This window comes from Chenopodium quinoa, unplaced genomic scaffold (genome assembly GCF_001683475.1).
Source record: "Chenopodium quinoa cultivar QQ74 unplaced genomic scaffold, ASM168347v1, whole genome shotgun sequence".
NCBI classification, from domain to species: domain Eukaryota; kingdom Viridiplantae; phylum Streptophyta; class Magnoliopsida; order Caryophyllales; family Amaranthaceae; genus Chenopodium; species Chenopodium quinoa.
Genome location: NW_018744662.1, coordinates 3183216 through 3207463, shown reverse-complemented (window position 1 = coordinate 3207463; position 24248 = coordinate 3183216). Strand labels below are relative to the sequence as shown.

Here is a 24248-nt window from a genome sequence, read left to right as displayed (position 1 = left end):
AAACAGCTAAATTACAATAGAAGCAACTTCAAAACCACAACAAATCAATAAACTTCATTGCGAAAGGCTGTATAATGAAACCATAATACTTTTTTAACTACGAGGGTGCAAAAATTTCAAATCGTAACAACACAATTCAACCAACTTAAGATGACTTTAAACAAAGAATTAGTTCGTGTTTATTTGATTAAATACTAGCAATTTCTTTATGTATTTGTTTTTTTTTAAAAAGTAAAATGACCATTTTTTTTTTGCTATTCTACAGAACTTTTGTATCCATTTCTTTGTATTGTTTCAACACTAAAACCTTATATTTACAATCTTACACTTTTTTTATTATGAAATCCCTCATATCACAACAACTCGTCTAAACACATTTCGTCTCTGACAGTAATGTCAAACACGGACTTAGAAACTTTTCACCCTGTTTTACGCATCCCTGTTTTTCTCTTACAAACTGCATCCCCTGTTTTCGTCTAACATTCTGCATCCTCTTTTTATGTAAAAAGTGCGAGCCTCTTTTGTCATTTTAAGAAACAAAATTGCTCCAACCGAAATTTTTCGGTAGAAAATCGTGAATCACATCACCTCCCTCCTCTCTGTGTCAAACTTCAACAAAATCCTGCAAAACTGTATAACAATCAATAAAACTAATCCTACTTATATTCATTTATCAAGATTGTTCGACAAACATTGTTAATCGATTAAACTATCACCTATTTAGAGTAATACCTGTATAATTATACGACTCGAAATTAAATTATGCCTACACCATCACCCATAGCCGCAACCCTCTTATACCCTCCTTCCTCTCATTGAAATACAAAGAAAAACACAATAATTTCAAGAGTAGAATAAAACAATTACCATAATTTCCCAAGTTCTCCATTAAATTAAACGAACACACCCAAAAAAAAACCTTTCTTTACTCTCTCTCTTTCTCTTCCCTCTCACCGCCTCAATTTCTCTTGTATTGCTCTGCTGCTCCCCAAATCCAAATGCAATCACCTGCGATTTTCTCTCTCCTCCGATGCCCTAATTTCTCTCATCACGTTTAAAATTCGGGGCATAATTCGTTTCGCCAATCCCTAATTTTTGAGCTATTTTTACAATTTTGTAGAATTTTTTCCCTAGGGTTTTTGATTGGTAATTGAAATCATTGGAAAATTTTCGCCCTTTTCGGTTGGTTGGCATTTGAAATTAGGGTTTTGAGTAATTTGATGTAATCGCCATGGCTCCTGCGCGTAAAAAAGGAGCCAATAAAACGAAGACTGCTGACGAGTTGCGACTCGGCGATCTTGTTCTTGCTAAGGTCAAGGGATTCCCTGCTTGGCCTGCAAAGGTTCGTTTGATTTTGTTGTTAAATTTGATATTTTTTATTCTTTATACTATTTATTTGTTCTTGTTTTGTATGTGATCGAGATTTTATTTCACTCAAAATCAATATCAATGTGTGCTTAGAACTGTAGTATAATTGGTTTGTTTGTTGCTTTGTGGGGTGATCTTCTTGCGCTACATTTTCATGGGAGTTATATATATATTGCTACTCATTATTGATTTGAAATTGGAATACTAGGGGCGATGAAAAGGCGGGAAGATTACTGTTATATTAGTCAAAAGCCGCGTAATTTTAGTTAATTACACGTCCCATGTTGGTGATTTTGTGTAGTTTTGAATTTTTGGATAGTGTATTAATTACAGCAGGATCAGTGTTGGTTGTGTCTTTTATGGACATGTGTGATTCGGAAGAATTTAGGTTGCGAGCTTTTTAAAAACTTAATTTACATTGAGGATTTAGCGGAATTTCTATCGTGGTTGTGAAGGTGAGTAGGATGTTTTTGTAGATTTTTCATGCAAGCTCGATTATATCAAGTACTATCACCCGTATGTGAAATTATTCTCATATTGTATTAATTGCTCTAATTTTGCTTTTGGATTTGCTATCTGAGGGGCAAATTTGGTTGTGCTGATTTGCTCCTCGTTATGTACATTACCGAATGTATCAAATTCTTCCGTGACCTGATTTGACCTGAATTTTGAACTTATTAAATTTGACCCGAGTTTGTGAACATGTACTTCTAGTTCTTCCGTGGTGTTCTATTATTTGTTATGTGCTTATTTTGGATTGTGGTGATTTGTTTTTTCATACAGCATGGAATTGTTGGCTACCCCAAAACTTACATCTCTTAGAGTTTGTGCATTTCAATTATTCTTTACTGCCTGACTTTTCAGGTTAGTAGGCCTGAAGACTGGGAGCGAGCCCCTGACCCAAAAAAGTATTTCGTGCAGTTCTTCGGAACCCAAGAAATGTAAGTCGTGTCGTCAGTTAGCTATGGTTATGTGTGACAAGTAGGTTAATTACCACATGTTTCTGTTAATGCTTTTCCCCTTCTATTTGTTTCTACAGGATATACATTTTTAGAGACTAGTTTAGGTATATGTTTATGAAAATCACTTTGATATTTTGATTAAATTACCTTTATTTCAAGGTGATGATCATATCCACAATATAATTATTCTTTTTGTTCTGTAGTTTAAAAATTTTGGATAGCTTTGAAGCACATGCAAAGTGATTAGAGATGTGTGGTTTGATTATTTCTGGAAATGTTTGTATTGATTGGTTGGCTAGGCTATATTTTGGACATTTTGCATAAAGTTATCATATGAGATAATCTGATATTGACAACATAATATTTTCTCCTTAGGGAGGGGGATATGGGTGATTTTTTTGGGTGTTTTTGTTGGATATACTACTGTAGAGAACTCCGCTTTGCTTCAAAATTTTATTAAAGATTACCAGCAGGGTAAGGGCTGTGAAGCCTCTGATCTAATTGATTTAGATTACACAAATGTACAAGAATTGGGACATGAATTTTCAAATAAGATCATTGGGGAGAAAATGAAAACGAGGTATTGCGGAATATATATATACTTCCTCCGTTCTAGAAATATTGTACCATTTGCTAATTTAACAGTTTAACACTATTGACATGATCCCTTTTAACCATATATTGTGATTTATACATAAAGAAAGATATAATCATATGGGATCTTGTTAAATTTATCCCAATATATACCTTTATAATACTAACTTTTTTATCATTTTTACTCTTATGTAAAAAAAGATATTAAGGTTGAAGATTTGCACTAGGATTCTTAAATCCTCCCATGGTGCAGTAATAGAAAAACGGGGAAGTATATAGATATAGACAAGTGGTATAGAGTATGTGCGATTTGGAGAATTGTACATCATATTAGAGAATTATTAAATGTGAAGTTTTGGTAAAATATGTCCGAGTCAAAGTTTAAGATGGTAGAGATTTCAGTCTTCTTACGATCTCTTTTAGAAGAAGGAACTCTTAAGGGTATCCCGACGCCTCTTCTTCCTGGACCCATCTAGCCTTCCGAGGCTGGGTGGAGTTAATTCTTCTCTTATCTTTTAGGATATAAGAAACTACTTGGCTTCGTAAGTTGAAGTTACGTAAATGAACTAGAGCAAGGTTTGGAACCCCAATCCTCTTAAAGATTGCTGCCCACTTTATTAGTATATAGTTGAAGACACTTTTGAGATAAGCATATAAAATGAAAATGGTTATACACTTCTTTAGCACCGAAGCAGAAAGAATGGGTAAAACTTTGTGTTGGTTGAATGGTGGTTGGTTAATAAATTTGTGGACTTTTGATGGGTGTTTTTATGATCCACTTTTGATAAAGATTCATGGGCAATTAAATGCCAGTGTCTGCTATATATGGCTATATAGATGTCTTTTGTAACTTCTGCTATATATGAGGATGAGGTTATGATGTGTGCATGTAGAATGTAGATTGGTGGCTTTTTATTTTTTAAGGTGGAACTTATTATTTAGTTGCCTGGAGCAATTGCTTGTGATTGGTAGGATTCAGGAAGGTCCAATGCTTACTATAATGATGTGGATTTTTGACAGTCTTTTACACATTTATTAATTGAGGGTGAAATGCAAGTTTCCGTCCCTTATTTGATTTTGGACTTTTTTTTTTTTTTTTTTTGTTTTTTTTTGTTTTTTGTTTTTTTTTTTTTGTGAATGTTCCTATAACACTCCTTTTTTTTTTTTTTAAAATCAAAGTTACTCTCTCCCTCCGTCACATCAGTACTTCACAACCTTCTCTTTCTTTCAATTTCAAAAAATTATGCTATCATCTATCAATTTTTTCATTGTGCTCATTTTTCTTTGTCCCCGTGCCACTTTAGTATTTGGAAGTTAACTAGGGATGACTTAAGACACTTTTCATGGGTGATTACTTAACCAGGGGAAATATGTTTTCAAGTAGTGAATGTCCAATTGTGCTCACCGATACCATGTGGAAAATTAGATTTACGGAACTTTGAAAACTAGAATTTACAAAAATGAAATAAAAATGTAGACGTATTCGGTATATCAACAAAAAATTTGAGACCTGTTATTTATTTTGATTTTGGAGAAATTGAGTGAGGGTTTGGAATCTAGTGACTGTTGGCCTATTGGGTGACCCTTGGTGCAAATTATTTATCAGAATGAAATGTCCAATTTTTTTTTTGATGATATTGTTAGAGAATATCCTGATCCTGATTTTTCCACTTTTTTTTTTTACTTTTTCTCTTGCTTGTTAAGCATTTATGGCAAGGCATGTATCTTTTTTTTTTTTTTTTTTTTTTTTTTTTTTTTTTTTTTTTTTTGCTTTTATTTATTTTTACTGTCTTTACACTCTTGAAGTATAGTTCAGGGATGATTAATACCAGATTGCTTTACTTAACCAGGCGGAAAATTTTTCAAGTAGGTAAATAATCAATTGCGCTCACCATTACCATGTGGAAAATTAGATTTACAGAATTTTAAAATTTAAAAAGGAAAATTTGTTAGAAAAAACCTTTTAAAACAACTATTTTGTCTAGAAAAACCTTTTTAAATTTTTTTTGGCAATATGAAACCTGTTTGTAAATCTATTTTGTTGAAGACAACCAAGCCTCACTTTCCGACGTTGACTCGCCATTTTCCGGCGTTTACCCATCATGTGCATGTCATGTGCCCTTTATTTTACTATTCTCATCACCCCTTTTTCTAATCCCCTCTAATTCCCTACTTAATTAACCCCTCTAATTTAAACCCTTCTTTCTTTCTCTTCCCCTCTCTCTTTGCGAACTTGGACAGCAACTATCTGTTGCTTTAAAACAATTGATTAGGTTTCTTTTGGTGTATTTATTAAGAGAATGTTGTTAATTACTGCTTGAACTCAATTTCATTGTGTTGTACTTGTTAAGATATTGCTATGTCCGAATTAAAGTCCATGTAAGACAATGAACATTCATATAAGTCATTAATTATTGCCCCAAACTATAGTTTCCTTTGTAATTAGCGCAGATTTTTTAAAAAGGGGCAACAAACCTAATTTTTTGAAAACTTTAATAAACTTTAAAGAGTGATAAATTAAGAACAACTAGAGCAATTACCTTGGTCAAAATTAAGTGGGAAAGCCTTTAATTGCAACAAAAGCAGCTATCTTCTTCAATTTGAATGAACTTTGGCAATGGCCAAGTTCAAAGAGAGAGAGAGAGAGAGAGAGGGAGAGAGAGAAGGGTTTAAATTAGAGGGGTTAAGGAGGGAATTAGAGGGTAGAAGAAAAGGGATGGGAATAGTTAGTAAAAGAGCACATGACATGCACATGAGGGGGTCAACGTTGGAAAATGGTCGGTCAATGCCGGAAAATGAGGTCTGGTTGTCTTCAACAAAAAAAAAATTTACAAACAGGTTTCATATTGCCAAGAAATTTTTAAAAGGTTTTTTTGGACATAAAAGTTGTTTTAAAAGGTTTTTAAACAAATTTTCCATTTAAAAATAACAAAATGGAATTAAATGTAAGATCTGTCATATCAGCAGAAATTTTGAGACTTGAATATCCATTTTGATTCTATCCATACTGAGACTATTAATTGCAGACATGTCACATGTTGCCTAATGTGATATCCTATAATGGATTCATGCTCTTGTAACTTTCTGTTTTTCAAGTATGCTGTTTTGTATAATGAAACAAGTCTCAATCGAGTTGTGGGTATTGACATGGAATGGTTTTTATTGAGAATAAGTAGTTTGTTGCCTCACTTGCCTGCTTTGTACATGTATTTTGTGATCTGTTAATTGTGCGATTTGATTCTCTAGATATATAAATAAAAAAGAGCAGATTTCGGCTTCATTAATGCCTAGTGATTTCTTGTTTGAATATATGCATTTAAAATTGTCTATTCTTTTCTGTATATGCTTACCTTATTGGGGTATTCCCCCCTCTGTTTTTATTTGGATTCATTTCGGTTAACTCTGGAGATAACTTTGTGTCTCTGTATCCTCATTAAAAAAAAAAACCTTTTGACCTTTGCAGCGTAAATTAATGTAGCAGAAAATTCTCCTTCTACAGTGTAATTTAATGGTTTGATTTGTTTTTAGATCATACTTGGAAGCTGAAATTATAATATTACAATGTATATCTTATGGCTTGATATGGTTTTGATATTACATATTATGGAATGAGATTTGGCCGAATGGAAGTGATTTTATGAAGTGGGATGATGACTTTTTGTTACATGTTTCTCTTTATATTGCTCTTCTTTATTCTGTAGTTATCTTCTGTAATTGAATCATTGGGATTTCTTGTTGAAGTCTGCCTTACAGTGTGATGTTCTGCTCATTGCAGCATTGTTAAGAACATGTGACTATATATCATGAAGAGATGTTCTAGTTTAAATGACATAGGTCGGTATGTGGCTTTTTTTGGGTATCCTTAGATTTGCGATTGAGTGTACAATTTTCTTTAATAGAGTTTTCACATTGATTGAATTAAATTACCTCAATTTTTGTTTTGTTTTGTTCTCCGCCCCCCCCCCCCCCCCTTTAATTTATTTTTTGTTCTTTTTTTCTTTCTTTTTTTTTTTCTCATGCATGTTTTTTCTCATGGCTTATCATATAAGCTGTGTCCCTTAAATTGTAGATGATTTTATTATAGTTTATTTTGTTAAATGTTTATAGTCATTAAAGATGACATATATGCGCAAATGTGCTCTGTTGCATTTATTTTTCTTACTGAGGGTGTAGGGTGCTCTATTTTTGCACTGTAAATTGAACAGTTCATACTTCTAAATAGTTTGTTTATTTTTGTTCTTCGTTTTAGAGCTTTTGTTGCTCCACCTGATGTGCAAGCATTTACAAGTGAGTCAAAGTGTAGATTACTGGCTAGGTGCAAAGGGAAAACTGTAAAATACTTCGCTCAAGCTGTAAAGGAAATATGTGAAGCATTTGAAACAAGTAATTTAAGTGGTCTGGGTGACAATCATGATGCTTCTTATGATGAAGGAAATGTCAATGGTTCTGGTGCTGAGTTTAGCAGAAAACCTAAATCTGACAAATCATATGCCAGTGATTCTGCATTAGATCACACCTCTGGGATGGGAGGAAGTTATAAAGTGGAAGATTTATTGGAACAAGCTGATGCTGCTGAAGAATTTAAGAAATCTGATGAGTGCCATGATATGACTGAGAAAGTTATAGCAACAGGTAGGGAATTTCGTACTGATGCATCAGTTCCTTGCTCACTTGTCCCTTCCTCAGTAAAGGAAGAAACAGTTTTAGGGGCGAATATAGCAGATACAGCTGCTCATCATGAAAGAATTGAATCATCAAGGGCCTCAAGTTCTAGCCCATACAGCGGTCATTCCGAATTAAAAAGGGCTACCAGTTATCATGAGGATGGTAAAAAATATACTCCAATGTCATTCGGAGCTTCAGATCATCTTAAGCTTTCGTCTGGTGGGGACAATAAGTTAGCAAATGGACACAAGCCACGGGATTTGGTTGTTGGGGCTAAGAGGAAAATTGAGGGTGTAGTTCGACACACTGAAGCTGCTAAATCTGGCGTGTTTGTAAAAGATAAGATACCCGGTAAACTTCCAGCTGGAGGACATGCAAAGCGGTTGTCTGCTGGTGTAAATAAAATGGAGTCTAGTCCTCAGGGGAAGGCCTCGCAAAGCTTGGTTAGCGACCAGAAGCATTTGGACTTTGGAACAAGTTCACCAATGGATACAACCTCTCATGCTAAGGATCATGGAGATATGGAGTATTCAAGACGTAAAAATCGGCAAATTGTCCAGCCACAGTCAATTAAGAAGGCTAAGCATGTACACACAATAAGTGATGTTGCAAAGGGGTCAGTAATCAAAAGTGAAAAAAGTGATCTGGAACCCGAAATTTATGATGAGGAAGCTGTACCACCTGTAGCAAAGCGTCATCGCAGAGCATTAGAGTTCACGTCTAATGTAAACAATTCATCTGAAGATAAAAAAGGTTTTGGCCTCAAATCTCTGAAGAGCGATATTCCGAAGAAAAGAAGAGCTGTTTGTTTGTACAATGACGACGATGATGACGATGCCGATCCTAAAACTCCAGTTCATGGAAGGTCTTTGTCTGCCTCCAAAGCTGGTTCATCTGCAAAAATTCCAGATACTATTAAGAAATTTGATGAGAATCACAAGTCTTCCGGTTGTGCTAGAGAAAACCTGAAGGTTTTAAGTAAAGATGGAGGTGCTGTTAAGTTAGCTGGAGCATCTTCTGTACCTTCCACTCTGCAGCTGAAGGTAGACAGTTCTACAAAAGCCCTAATATCTCAAAGCCCTGAAAAGGAAGAATTAGACAAGTTGCTGGTTAAGGATGCTAAGAAAGATTTGGGTTCCCCCACAACGTCTCCTTTGGTAGCAACTGCGGCTAAGAAGTTGGCTGACCAACAAAAGTCTACTAGATCATCCATCAAGGGGACTAATTTGAATTCTCATAATAAGGCTCAAAATATGCCTGGCAAAGATTTAAAATCTGTTTCTGTCTTGCCGACTTCTCAGAGTCACGTGTCTTCGCATAAGATTAGGCAGCCTTTGTCTGTGGAGAGGGCTAAAGGTATACCTAAAGTGTCTACAAGGTTGAATGGACCGATTTCTTTTGATAACCAGAAAGAACATGATCCTGTGCTGGTTGATGACAGGTTTGTGCCCCTCAGACTTGCTGATATTTTTTTTTTTATTGGTTATGTTCTCTTGTTCTGCTGATCCATTGTTCCCTTTTGGTAATTACAGGATGGAAGATGCGAAGGCCATTGACTCTGCACTATCCATGAAACATTTAATCGCTGCAGCTCAGGCAAAAAGGCGACAAGCTCATATACACAATGTACCTCAGGGTAATGGAAATTCTGCAGCACCACCTTCTGCTAATCTCCATGGAAACACTCCAAGCCCATCTTCTAAAGGCCATAATTTTTCATCTAGTTTGGGTGATGTTACAGAGCTTGATACTCATGAAGGCCATGGAACTTTGGCTTCCCCTCCTGATCCTATTCGTCAGCCGGCATCCCATAATCAATTGAGCTCTGAGGAACAAGAAAAAGGACCTGGCTCAGCACACCTAACAGCTGGAAGTATTTTGAGTGGTGGCACAGAAGCAGCGGTTGCTCGGGATGCTTTTGAAGGAATGATAGAGACATTGTCGAGGACGAAAGAAAGTATTGGACGTGCTACTCGTCTTGCTATTGATTGTGCTAAGTACGGAATTGCAAATGAGGTTGGTTATATTGCTCTCTTATTCACACCTGCACTTAAGTAATCAACTATAAAAAGATGAAAATGTAGAACCACATGCAGTCGATTGAACAGGAGCTTGCTGGCTATTTAATTTCCGTACTCTCTTGTTACTTTTCTTTAACTTGCTTTAAACCTGTGAGATGCATGAATGCTTGATGGGGTAGTCCGGGTAGATAAAATAAAGAAGCTGACGTGTATCACATGTGAGTAATGTGACATATCGTATTTGTCTTGAAAATCTCCTTATTAAATAAATTTATGATAATTGATCTTATTTATAAAGATTTGATTTGAGCTCCTTACAATGATGAAAATATTGTGAACTTTTGAACTATCTAGAAAAGTGTTGTGCATAATTTATGTATTACAATCATTCTCAGTCAAGTATTGAACGACTATACTTCCTCAGTTCCTCTGTTTTTAATTGGTTGACAATTTTTTTTTTTTTTTTTTTTTTTTTTTTTTTTTTTTTTTTTTTTTTTTGGCACACATATTAAGGTAAGGTGAGAGAAAAGTTTTTTGACAAAAAAAAAACCCTTTTCTATCTTTACTCACTGACCTACCCTACTCAATCTGCTTGGCAACCTATAAATTTGACCAGCTACCACCAGCCCCACTGTAGTATACTCCCCAGCCACCGCTATTATCGTATACTCATCAGCAACCCCCACGACCCCACCTTACCTTACCTTTTTCCTCTTCATTGACCAGTGATGGAGCTTCTCACGCTAAACTTGTAGGAAGCTTCATTGACCAGCGATGGAGCTGATAAACCTCGAGACACAAGTTAGCTTTCATTTTGTGAGATTCTAGCCGTCAGAAAAGGCTAATTGTTTTTGGAAGAGATAAATAAAGGGTGGAGGGGAAATGCAAGTGAAACAAAGGTGAGGACTTAGGAGTAGAGAGAAAGAGATCGGAGGACGAAGAAGATTGGTATGGTGAGGTGGGGTTCAAAGGATTTCATAATTTTTATTTTCGATGAATTTAGATCGAATAATTTTTTTTAACAATTCACAGTTCAAGGATTGAAGTTATTGAGGGGGGGGGGGGTTTCAATTTTCAAGATTTGATGGAGAAAGCAAAGGGGAGAGGAAGTTTTGTGTTTCAAATTCATTACAGATAGAGGATCTATGACTTTCAAGGGTAGAGAAAAAGAGAGGAGCTTTGAGTTTCAAGAATCTTATTACGCATCTCACCTAATTTATGATCTATTATCATACAATTATGATATTTGCTCTCACCTGAAGGAAATATTCTGATAAAAGCCTCACACACACACGCACGCATTTACACACGGATGCACGCACGTACACACACCTACATGTATGAATTCTCCAGACAAATTATTTCTATTATGTGCTGTTATCTATATGAATTCTCCTGATAAATTATTTTTATTATGTGCTGTTATCTATTCTGAATATCTTGCAGGGACTGACAATTTTTTTTAAATGTTTAAGGTTGTGGAACTGCTCATTCGTAAGTTGGAAAACGAGCCAAACTTTCATAGGAGAGTGGATCTCTTTTTTCTGGTGGACTCCATCACTCAGTGCTCACATAGTCAAAAAGGTTAGTAGTTTTGAGCTGTCATGTTTCTGATAGCTTGCATGGCAGCAAAGGTGTCTTAAAATGGTATAGTGTTGGATTGTTGGGATATGAGTGCGTATTTTAGTTTATTATACGCTAGTAGTAAATTGACATTTGTGATTTTTGAATGTGAGACCTATAACCTAAACTTGATTGTCATTTTTAGAAAAAAATTTAGTGCTTTGGGTTGAGATGATATAGGTTTGGATTTTTTTTTTTTTTTTTTTTTTTTTTGACTCAGGCATAGCTGGCGCCTCGTATATCCCTATTGTCCAAGCAGCATTGCCCCGCCTTTTAGGTGCAGCTGCTCCATCTGGGGCTAGTGCTAAAGAAAATCGCAGACAGTGCCTGAAGGTATACATTAGTTGCATTGTTATCTGCCAGATTTCATTTGCAGGCAACCTTATGTATCTCTTCGCAACTCAGGTTTTGCGCTTGTGGCTTGAGAGAAAAATTCTACCGGACTCAGTACTTCGTCGCTTTGTGGATGACATTGGTAGTTCAAATGATGACATGAGTAGTGGGTTTTCTTTTAGACGCCCTTCAAGAGCTGAACGATCAGTGGATGATCCTATTAGGGAAATGGAGGGTATGCTTGTCGATGAATATGGAAGGTTTGTTTTCTCTCTTGACCCTTCTCATTTACTCTTTTGACACCTTTTTCATTTATTTGTTCATATGTTTGCTTACGTGTTATTTTCTTCTTATGTTTATGTTGTCCTTTAAATGCCAATTAATTAGATATGTTGTGTCCTTTCTATTCATTGGGATCCTTTTTGGTCTCGTTTTTTTATGTCTGGAGAAAAGAAAATGGAAGGAAAGAAGGGGAGGAAGGTGAAGGGGAAGGAAGAATGATGAGTTTTTCTTCCAAATCCCTTCATTGTTGGAGAGATCAATTTCTTACAATTCAATCCCTCTATTTCTCTCCTCTTCAATTCCCTTCCTTTCTCATTTGTTATCTACTTATCCACCAAATGAAAGGATACTCAATCCCTCCATTTCCCTTCCCTTCCTTTCTCTATTGTTTTTTCAATCCAAACAAAGTGTAAGTTTGGGTGGCTCAAATGATGATTAACAACTAGTGTTCCTCTCAGGTCAGAGAGATTTTTATGTGAAAATATTTTGATAGGGATTGTTATATAGTTCATGAGTATCGGAAATGTTTTTGGACATTTAATGAAGCACTGTTAGAAGATGGTGATACTAAGATGCATGTGTTGAAATGGATGTGTGGGAGTCTGAGGGATAGTCTGTATTTCATATTTGGTGTTAAGCTGGAGTTCTGGATGTTGAGGAGAAGGGAAAATCAACTACGTTGGTTTAGAGATGTAAAAGCTCTGCCGGAGTAAGTACCCTTTAAAGAGGGTGGACGATTGGGATAATGGGGATAAAGGAAGCCTAGGGAGACCTATGATAACTTAGATCGAGGGAGGTTAATTTGTCACACAATGAGCTTGTTTCTGCTTGTTTTCTTTGGTTTTTCCCAAAAAATGTTTTTTCAAGATTACTTCCTCTGAAACTTCCCTAAAATGGAAATGTCACAATACTTGCAACACACTATAATTGGAAAATTATTTTGAGGAATAGTTGTATTATTTCCCTTATTTGAAGTGCATGGTCCACTAAATTATACTTCTAACAACCTCTCACCTCATCTCAAAGTATATCCAACCTTGTGAACCCTACTTTTCTTTAATATTGTGAAAAAGTGTGGGTTTCAATTGTTAACAAACGGAGGAAGTATTAATTTGTGTTTATTTATTAAACCTTTGTGTAGTGTTTTAAATATATGGGGATGAAGTCATGAAGGGTGTTGCTTGTATTTGAGAGGTCATGCGTCTTAGCAGAATATTATAGAAAACAGAAATAAAGAAATAGGACAATGCGTCTTGTGTGAGTGAGGCGCATTCACCTTGCCCCTTGGTTTGAGGGACTTAATACCTCGTGGTTTTCAATACTTGAGCTGCTGAAATCTTTTTAAAAGCATCAATAATGCTGTTTATACTAAAGTAGGCATTATAAAGGTGGAGGCATTGGGTGGATGTTGGCTGTTGCTTATGTTAAGACATGCCTTTTTGAATAATGTGCTATCCTGGCTTGCTGTAGAAGTTGGAAAATATGTGTTGCGGTGGTGTTGCTGCTTCCCTGGATACCGCTAGGATTGGTGTAGGAACTCGTGTATTTCAATGTTTTTTTCCAGTGAATTTGCAAAATTACAAGGCTTTATTAAGGTCTACCTCAGTGTTCAATTGTGTTAATCTCTAGTAAATTTGAGGTGCCACATCCTGTGCATTTTTTCTGTTGTGTACGAGTCGCTCTGATAGATGACATTTCTTGGCTGTGCACAGCAATGCTACTTTCAATTTGCCTGGATTTTTATCTACTCATGGGTTTGTTGATGACGACGAAGATGAGGAGGATGTTCCAAGTTTTTCTCTCAGAGAATTTGATGTGTCTCCATTGCAACCTTCAAATAATTCGGCAGGGCTTGAAACTGAAAATACTCCAAATGATAGGCGCCATCACATTTTGGAGGAGGTGGATGGTGAGCTAGAGATGGAAGATGTTTCTGGGCACCTAAAGGATGGAGCACGTTCTCCCGGTGAGTCGTCAAAGAAAGTTAAGCAAGAGATGCAGTTGGATGCTCAATTTGAGTGTTCCACTAATGAATTTGTTGAGTCCCCATCATTGGAGGGTTCTCCACCATTACCTCTTGAATCTCCTCCCCCCCTTCCCCCATTACCTTCTTCACCTCCTCCTCCACTACCACCTTCATCGCCTTCTCCACCACCCCCACCGCCACCACAAATGCTTCCCTCTCAGCCTCCTCCGCCTTCTTTGGTGCCATCAGGGCCCCCACATGTCGGTAAACATCAACCTCTGCTTCCCCCACAGCCTTCCACAACTCAAGTATTGTTGCTGCCTCCATCTGTAGTTCGTCCTGCACATGCTCCTTTACCTCCTGAATACAGTATGCCAACTGTAAGTTTCTTCACTGTTCTTGTATTCTGTTGGTGATGACTTGTGGTTTGGTTTCTTGCACATTATTTTTATACATTTACTTATTTGAATTGAATTTGGTGCAGGGTGGCCACCCTGTTCTGATTGCCGGCAACACCCCTCAACAAGTACCTTGTTTTCCTGCTGGACTATCTGGTTCACTTGACACACCTGGATACAATTCTGTGTATGCAGGACCACTAGCTGGTCAGTCCAACCAGCAGTATCAGCAAAGCCAGCAATTTCAGCCTTCTCAGGCGACATATGGACAGAGAGCTTTCCCACCAGTCACTGTACCCCAACCCCCTTCAGGCCATTTTTCATATAGTAAGCCTACTGTTCAGCAGCAGATGCCCCAACCCCGGCCCCATCCTCCCCCAGTTCCTTCTCATCCATACACATCAGCCTCTCATTCTGAAGGTTTAAGACGATTTGGTGATGAACAATGGAGGCCTGCGTCTGCTGAATACAACACAGACAGCCAGCATAATTCATGGATGAATGGAGGGAGAGTTCCAGCAGTTACAAACTTTGCCGGGGAAGGTACTAAATGTTTTCATCATTTGCCTTTTGTGGTGGGACTATTAATTTATAATTTATGAGAGGTTGTTGAAGTGTTACCCCTGTATCAATCTTTGCTAAATCAAGCATTCATATAAGGAAAAACACATTATTAATATGTGCTGCAATTTTTAAATGATATGTTTTTGAAAATTGCGGTGTTACTAAAATGTTCTGGTTGCATTCCTTGTGTATGGAAGTGTTCCTAGTCTTTTGCATGGCTGGCAGCACTCTGCTTGTCATTATGTGCTATTAAGACTTGAAGCTGTTGTATTTATTAGATCACGTTTTCTCTGTTAGTTTGGGGATTGTCTTTTTTCTCAGACTTATTTTGTTGGTGAAACTCAAGGAAGCTTTTAGAAGAACATGTTTCCTTATTTTTGTACCTCCTGATACCTTTAATAACCATTGCTTTCAACCAATACTTATTTATAAACTAAGCTTTCTCTGGATTTATACCATTATAAGTCATTGCATTCCTATAAGCATCTTTTGACAGATTCATAGTGCTGTAGTTTGTCTAGTATTGAGACTTGTAGTTGTGGTATCTCTAATCTAGCTTTCTTTTTCTACCCTTGTTACAGACTAATTTTTTTGTATGCTTCAATGCTTGCTAAACAATATTTTTCTGCAAAGAGATGGGGAATTTAGAGACCACAACCTCTTTGTCGATATTTGACATTCACCTCCCTGCTTTTTACATCTTTCGTGACTGTAGATGCCCATTATAAGTTTATAACCTTTACTTAATACAAATGTTTTTTTTAGTGGCGAATTTATCACTGAACATTACATCTGAACTCATAGTATTTTGGTATTTCTCTAAAATATAGAAGTGTCCATTGTGTTTCTATGGTCATCTTCTGACTTTGTCTCATGTTCTACATTTCCAATATGTGAGTTTCATATATTGACTGTCTGTACCAAACAAGGGTGTTCATTAGCAGTGTATTATGTCTGGAAACATTTTTCATATTGTGTGATGACCTGCTTTACTGTTGCAAGTTTTAATATCATGGTGATGATTGCACATGAATAGTGTGATCCTATTTTTGTGTTGAATGAGTTTCTAATAGATATCATTATAGCAGCATACTTTCGACCTTCTGAAAGGGCGATGCCAGATAACATGGGATATCAAGTCTCGGCTCCTAACCCAGCTATGGCAGGTCCTTCAGTATCAGGTCTAATTTCTTAAATATTTTGGTGTACATGTGTTATGATATTTTTATTTTTTGATTGACTAACATAGTTTACTTGTCTCCAGGTCATGGTATCAATCATATGTTACCTTCCAGACCAGATATGTCGTCTCTTAATTGTCGGAGGCCGGTATAGAAGTTTAATTGAAGTTGAGCTGTTGAATTCAAGTGAGATTCATAACTTAAATTGATGACTAGACATCCAGTCTGCTTTATGTTTTTGTAGTTGAACAATTCCTATGCTCTTATCCTTCTCATGGAAATCACCAGCAAATATGCTGTATATTATGCATTTTAGCCTCTTATGGCTTAAGTGGAGGCTACTTTCTGTGTTGCTCCTACTCTTGAATGTATTGGAATGCTTCAAAATTTTGACATGAATCCTTAAAGATTTTGTAAAATTTTTTTTATATATTTTTCTCTAGGATCTAGAGTCCAGAGTACATGGGTTGAGGGGATCCAAGGTAAATTGGATTGCTGAAGTGACTTAGAGTTGCCAAATATATACTTGGAAAATGTGTATTAATCAATACACTTGCTATATGAGATCTCAGCAAGCTTGATGTGCTACTCTTTTTGTATCTGTTTTTTTCCTTCCAATATGAAGTATTACTTTCAGGGGCCGAGAAAGGCTTTCCTTCTCTTCTAGGGAATGAAAAAGGTTACAGCTAATTTTCTTTAGTTTTAACTGTTTCGTTTATTTTATTAGTATTGATTAGCAAAATCTGTTAGTGTTATTGAAATGGAAACCTAGTAAGTTGCTTTCATTAAGAGGTTTCTTCTTTACATTTGTGAATTGTGACATAAGAATGAATGCTGCTTTGATCAGAATTGATTTATTCCATCTCTTTCTAATTTCCATGTCAATACTTATTTGTCTCTGATTTGCTTATTTCAGTGCTTCAGGGCTGAAAAGATTGATCTTTGATATTTTTTTTCGTACAAGTCTTCCCATTGACTTGGCACACAGGGAGATACAAGTGCTTGTAATTGTGTCACAAAGACTGTTGATATCCTGACAGACAGTATAGAGTTTATTTTTCCTGAGAAATCAACACCTGCTGACATTTGCCTCCCAATGTAAGCCGATGCTTGCTGCTCAGCTGTCAATTGTGTTTAGTACCTTTTGTAAACTAAAACCTTATATTAATATTGTGAAACTACCTACTTTTCAAGGAAGACAATATTATTCTTGTTTCTTTCTGGGTTTGAAGGTTATTTTTATATTTTATTAGCAACGGCAAGAGTTTAGCCTGCTGATTGAATAATTGCTCATAAGATTAAGGTATACATATTAGGATATCAATTATTAATTTGTCCCTAGTGTTTATAAAAGAAAAAAAAAAACCAAATAAACAGAGAAGCTCTCTCTTGTGCATGGATTCTGATTGAAGAGTTCTTTATTTGGGGTGTTGATATATTTTATAATTAGACTCATTTTAGTTTTGGCGGAGTTGTATGCTACAGAGGCACAAATTGGTGATTGCTGGAGCCTTTTTCTTAATCAGGATAAGAAGCAGATATTTACTTCTGCACACCAGTAAACCCTAGTTACTCCCAATCCTAGATTCATGGGAATCGAAATCTGACCCTTTTCTGCCTTTGAGAGATTCTGTCTGTGCTTGGAATAAATCTTGGGTGCTTCATAAATAGATTTTGTGAGTAAAGTACTCCAAATTAAGCTACTAGTGCCGATGGCATACATAAGGATAGCTTGCAGGATAGATAGATCCTATTATTTGGTTTCCTCGTTAAATTTGGTTTCTGAAGGTGTTGGCTGTTTCAGTAATTCTTTTAGCCTGGCTATATTTTACAATTTCTATTTGGAGTTCCATCATGTGGTTAATGCTATGGTATGCCTAGGAAAACTATCTTACATAATCTTCGCTTTGGCCTACCCTCTACTGTGAATCTGATTGCTTGGGTTTGAAATTTTGATGGATGTTGTTCTGCTTCATCAACATTTTGGTTATGAAGATATTAAACCAAGTATTTATCAGTCCTGAACGCGGTAAGTGGTCTTGGATTACTTTTTGGCCAAAACAATAACCTGCCCAATTTAAAATATGTTTCTGACGCACAAGTGACTCATGAAACCAGTATTGTCAACCTGGTGACTGGTTAATATTAGATAGATGTAGAAGGTTAAACATTGGCTTGTACTGCCCCCTGTTTCTCTCTTTTTCTCTTGCTCTCTTTCTTATGCTCACAATAACCTCAGCTGATGAAAGGCTGCTGCTGATGGGTTATGGTAAACATAGCTAGTGGTGACCTAAGTAGCATTTTCTTCATTAGCTTCTACCTACTCAGCCTCCTTTGCAAGTATATTCCAATGAAATAAAGTACAGGTCATCAGACTGATATTCTCATTCATGATAAGCCAGACAAAATTTCCTATTAACAAAGTTGATACAAAGTTGAAAGAGAGAGGTTGTGGAAAAGTTAATAAGTTACGACTCAGAAGACCTATGTGCCACTTTTTATTTGGTATTATAAAAGAGTTAAAGGAAATGACCTTCATGCTCTTTGATTTATTAGGGATGGAAGCATCTTTATCAACCTCTGTTTACTAACAAAAACCATCTTGCAGTATATTAAATTCTGTGTGTTCAATTTACACACTGATATCGTGATATGTATAACCATGGATTTGGGAATTAGACTACTATTTGTGCTGGCAGGAATGTGTGAAGTACATGAATGTTACTTGTCGTTTTGATTATGTTCCATTGAACTGTGTTTAGAGGACATTGCTTTAGGTTGATAATATTTAACATATGAGGAGCTGATCTTAGTGATGATATGTGATGGACCGTATTACATAGAAATGTAGGAATATTACTCTTCTGTTTTATATGTGATATTTCTCATTGGTATTCATGGAGGAAGTTATTGTATTGTCTAGCAAAACCATGGATGTATGATTTTCTTTTATACTTTGATATAATTGAGAAGATGAATTACAAGGTGAATCTTTTTATATACTTCATACATTTTTTTTTTTTTAAATGCGCCAATTTCCTTTTTTGGAAGTTTCATATTAATTGTACCATTTCTCTATATGGTATGCTGTTTTCACTTTTTGGTTGTGTTCACACACAAAATGTGATAACAACCATTATTACCCCACCTTTTCTATCTCTCATTTTTTCTTCACATGGACACTTTTGACATACTTCATCTTTTACATTGTTTCTTAAATCCCATGCCCAACCAAAATGGTGCAATTGAAAAAAAATGGAGGTAGTATTTTTTCTGCTGGTGATAACACTATATACTCTTGCCTTAGTCTATAGGCGGTTTCACCATCATCATCCTAGCTGAGAAGATGACTTGGTTTCAAAATACATTAGATACGTTGTAGGTTACTTCTGTGCTTGATGCATAAAATGTATCCACCATTTGAACCTGTAAGCTTGTGCCACATGCTCTGCTGGTCTTAGTACTATATATAGTTGCTAGACTTTGCTGGAGTAGTTGATTGCTTGTTTTGTAAATGCTATTGTCTTGTGCTTGTTGACAAATAGTAAAATTTTAGGTTTAATTAATTGCAGAATTTGTGTCCCTTTTTTTGTTTTCCAATTCATTTCTGACTATTGAAATTTTTAGATTGGAATTGAAAGTATAGTAAGTTTTTTTTTTTTTTTTTTTTTTTCCCCATAAGTGACAAGTTTGTGGAGTTTGCACCTGCTTTACAATTTTATTTTATTTTATTTTTTTTGGTTTTGAATAGCACCTCTTTACATTACTCAACATGTGTGAACAATGTCTGAAAATTCAAAGTCTTTCTGATTTTTTTTTTTTTTTTTTTTTTTTTTTTTTTTTTTTTTTTTGAGGAAAGTCTTTCTGAATACTTCGTATAAAGGTTGATTGACTATGCCTTTTTTGTATGAGATGTATGCATCAATTATAAATGCTTGTGATTCAGCTTGCTGCCCTACTATTGTGTTTGAATAGGAAACGTGGTTAGCTATTTTCAGTTGCTTTTTGGACAAATCAAAGGGAATTTTTTTTAACTTTTTGACTCAATTTGGAATTTCTGAATCTAGTTGGATTTATCAGGATCTATATCTTTCTTGGGCTCATTTATTTCCTAATTTCTCAGATTTCCTTATAAAGTAATTTTTTATTCCCTTAGATAGAAGATATAAAAAATAGCAGTGTTTTTATTTTTACTGCTTGTGTATAAGATTCGTGAATGTCTAGTCTGATTGAATTTTGTGTTTTGTTGCTGTTATTACTAACAAGAATACAAGATTTCTATCTATATATTCTTAAATTTTAAAATATTTTCATTGTCAAGCCTTGTAAACTTTGACTGCATTGTTTTACTAATACGTAGTATGTTGAATTAAATGACCATGTTGAATCTTATAGATTTAGCTTGATTTGTATTTTCTTTATAACAACTAATTTATATTTTTTAAACATGACATTGAATGTTTAATAATCAAAGGTTTGCCTTGTCAACTATGAAAGAAGAATTACAGCTATTTACTTACAGAGAGGATATATATGTGTAACCAAAATTACTGTATGTTTTGATTGATCTTTTGCCTAGCCTTTCTGTTTTGTACAATTGGGTTAGTGAATCATAAATAAGGGTAGGGGGTCATGAATTTTGGTCTGATGGTACAGTAGATGCATTGGTTTAAAAAATACATTAATTTTGTTGCAACTCTGATACTTGGTGACTATAGCGGCATGGATAAGAATTTATGCTGGATAGTTGCTCCTGGTTGTACTTTGTGATAAGACTGCGTGAAGTAGAAATTGACTTCTGAAGTATGTAAATGTGTTCTCCTGCTTGGGGTAGTATATTTATGCTCTTTATTTAACTTTTTTATTTCTCTCTTTATTCAGGTTTTGCTGATACTGTAATTTTGGTTTCTTAATTATGATTCTTCACTCTGGAGCATGATCCAAACATTCTGGGAGATTGATGGTGGCTACTTTGGAGGTAAACTCTTATTTTGAAGCTTGACAGTCATGACAGATCATTGATACTTACATGAGCGCTTATGCAAGGGTTCTACATTAGATTAGCTATAAGGTAGTACTCATACATTAGCACCAAGTCTTGCTGTATATATTGTGACTAACAATGCTGCACAGATACCTTTGTTCAATTTGTAAATACTTTCATTTAACCACCCATTGTTGGTATTTAAGGATAATCTGTTGGCTGCATCTCAATTATTATCTTATCTTTTGTCATACTACTATTTGGTTTTATTCCCCTTTCAATATTCCACCTTTTGGTTCTTAGTATCTGTAATTGTGAGTGATACTTATTTGTCTGTTTTCTTTAGTATCAGTTAGTCAGTGTTAGCCCTAGTAACTTTCCATTGAATTGATTGTTAGTTTCATGAGGCACTTGAAACATTTTATCACCACAGTGGAAAGGATCTTTTGATGGATGAGGCTATGTATAAAGATTATTAAATATTTTGATTACAGTTGACTCATAGAATATATGGGTAATGTATTTGATGTTAGATATGTTACTACTATAGGAGTCTAGTCAAGCTGAGACCACCAAATATATACATTGTCAGAGTGCTACATAATTTTTTGCGTATAATAAGGTAGTAAATTAATTCAAATATGGAAGAGGATGTAAAATTGGAGGGGCATTTGACTGACCTCTCCCCTTCCCAATTGACAAAGTTTTCTGTTGTTGCTTGGAGTCAAGTTCAGGAACAGAGAATGATACTGCAAAGCCTGATGTGTAGGCATGTTGTATATGTTGAAAAAGAATTATGGACTTGGTCTTTCATGTATGGCGTAGATAGAATTAACATTTAAGTGCTCAAGAATCGTGCTTTCCAAATGACCCTAACAGATAAACACTAGGAAGATGAGCGTATTATTTTTATTGGTGGTTCCAATGGATTATTTTGTGGGGAGGTTGGCATGCATTATATCCTCTTCCAGGCTCACAGACGCATAATGAGGTTGATGAATTTGTGAACATATTGTTTAAATTGGAGTGGAGAAGAAAAGTACTGGTGAATGGATACTGAATTGCTGATGATCGGATGAGGTAACGTATTTTTCTGCTTACCTTTATACTGTGTTTTGAGGAGGGCAATGGAGTGTGTTTTGATGGCAGATAGAATCGGTATTTAGCATAAGTTTGATTGAAGTCAAGCTGTTGTCTTACCTAAACATCCAAGTGAAATAATTTTCCAATTTCCTAAATCCTTTGTTTTGAATGGAAGTTGGTTCTGCATGCTGTTATATGGTTTTGCTTTTACCTTGTGTGCATATTCTCAAGTAAGATGGTACAGAACTACAGAATAAGGCATGATTTCAATATGTGCATATTTTTTAAATAAATATTTAATGTTTTTTGATTGAATTACAGCATTTTTTTTTCTTTTTTTATTTTAATAAAATATACTATTTCTGTCGAGATTTGCCCTTCACAAAGTGTTAAAATCTAAAATTATACTAGTACAAGTAGTTTTTAATAATTGAATAAATAAATATGCTTTGTCACTTTGTGAATGCACAAATCTTACACTTTTTGTATTTCTCATGAAAATAGTTTCATATGCTATCGCACAAATCTTACACTTTTTTTATTTCTCATGAAAATAGTTTCATATGCTATCGTATTAATCATTAAAACATTAAAAAATAATTAAAGAAATGAATATAAATTAGTTGCAACAATTGCGTAAGCTACTCATTTTTTACAGTCAAATCTGGATAAAAAAAAATATATGGAAAATCATGAGAATTTGTTTCTTTTATTTTTTGCTTTTAGTAGATGTTTGGATTGTCAGTAATAGGATCAATTCTAAAGATTTATACCAGTAAGTGATGTTAATACGGAGCATTATGTTCTTGATCAACAAAATCTTGTAGGATTTATCTGATACACGAGAAAACCAAATTTGTTTATTGCTTGTAGAATTTTACATAAATTTCTAGTACAATATACTTTTTTTTTTCGATGGATCAGTTTACCAAGAATTCCATACTGAGTTGTATAATACTTCGTATAATATTAAGGTATAAAATATATAATAAAAGAAGAAAATCAAAGCTTGTAGATAGTAATACTTTTAATACTCGAGCCTTATATGGAGTAATGGTCTCTAATTGATTGACGGTGATTATCCTTCTTCGAAGCGAGTTTTTCAAATTTGTGTTTTAAACCTTTATGCTATATTATATGAATATTTTGAAAAATAAAAAATAATGACATGGCATGTTATATGTATTAGAGTATTAATAATGAAATACTTCGTATTGTTCTTATGTCATACTGAATGGTGTTAATATTTTGTTAATGTAGTTGAGCTTTGACCACCAAAATTCAAATATAACCATTTTCTTTTTTATTTGTTCCCTTACAAATGGAGGCACCCAAAATATTTGAAAAGGAAAGGTACGCATAGCATAAAGTCCCCCTATCTTAAGGGATCACCGATAGCTAGGAAGTAGGAAGCAATCAAAGGAAGAAGATAAGGAATTTCGAAAAGCTCGAACCGATGTCAAGATGAAACACATGGCAGTGTAATCAAGAGACATGAAGAGATCACATTGCAATAGACATGAAGCAGAAAGCAAATTTTGACTTGAAGCATGGACAACGGAGAAAGAAGCTCCTCCAAAGACTGCAAACATTGAGGTCTCCTCCAATGATGTAAAGTAATTTTCTACCAATAAATGACAAACAGATGTTACAAGTCAAAAGTTTAATGACAATGTAAGTCTTTTAAGTCGATTTTTATGAAATGTTAACAAGATAATTTCTAAATCCCATTTTAGAGCAAAAAAAAAAACGCAGTTGTATATCCTTTTCATCGAATATCTTTCCTATCTAGAGCGGGTTAACCCACTCCTCTCTCAAGTCTCAAGGAGATACCTTAAGTAATCAAGAGAAACAAGAACATGAATCGTCTATCAGAAACATCAGTAGGAGTGTGGGAGAGATATAGGTAAATTACTGTCGGCGAAAATGTGGGGGTTAAATACATAGGGCTTAGGTGAACTTTAATGAAAGTAAACTCGAACATACTGAAAAATACAGGGAAAAAAAAAGGATTTTATTTTAATAAGAATATATTTAAACAAATCATTCCTGACTAGTTGAACTAAACCAAAACACTGTCCATCAGTATGGCTCACTAATTACACCTCTTGACAAACAACTAGTCCACAGGGATTACTGTTCTGACACGAAGCACGTAAACTACAGCTACTTGATCTATAGATTCAACATTTGCCTAAGGTAACAAATAACACAATGGAATAAA

The 24248-nt window shown here is 35.1% G+C and overlaps 1 protein-coding gene across 4 annotated transcripts; it reads left to right on the top strand.

The window, feature by feature from the left end:
- Positions 1-686: 686 nt before the first annotated feature.
- On the top strand, positions 687-21210 carry LOC110702078 (ENHANCER OF AG-4 protein 2-like). Of its 4 annotated transcripts, none has more exons than XM_021879726.1 (13): positions 687-1342; positions 2233-2309; positions 7174-9030; positions 9122-9605; positions 11086-11194; positions 11454-11566; positions 11639-11826; positions 13561-14194; positions 14299-14755; positions 15862-15957; positions 16041-16143; positions 16922-17055; positions 20839-21210. In XM_021879726.1, exons 1-11 carry the CDS (start codon positions 1232-1234, stop codon positions 16109-16111), a joined length of 4197 nt encoding a protein of 1398 aa, XP_021735418.1. In that variant the 5' UTR covers positions 687-1231; the 3' UTR covers positions 16112-16143; positions 16922-17055; positions 20839-21210. The 4 variants fall into 4 exon arrangements, with proteins under 4 accessions (XP_021735418.1, XP_021735417.1, XP_021735419.1 ...); XM_021879725.1 differs by having other exon boundaries at positions 16874-17055; XM_021879728.1 differs by having other exon boundaries at positions 688-1342; positions 15865-15957; positions 16874-17055.
- Positions 21211-24248: the final 3038 nt, after the last annotated feature.

Bases quoted from the DNA above. Each gene is read 5' to 3' on its own strand.
- LOC110702078 (XM_021879727.1), top strand. From the start codon at position 1,232: ATGGCTCCTGCGCGTAAAAAAGGAGCCAATAAAACGAAGACTGCTGAC. The intron at 9,606-11,085 runs GTTGGTTATATT...TAAATGTTTAAG, and splicing joins AGTACGGAATTGCAAATGAG to GTTGTGGAACTGCTCATTCG. The intron at 14,756-15,861 runs GTACTAAATGTT...ATATCATTATAG, and splicing joins TACAAACTTTGCCGGGGAAG to CAGCATACTTTCGACCTTCT.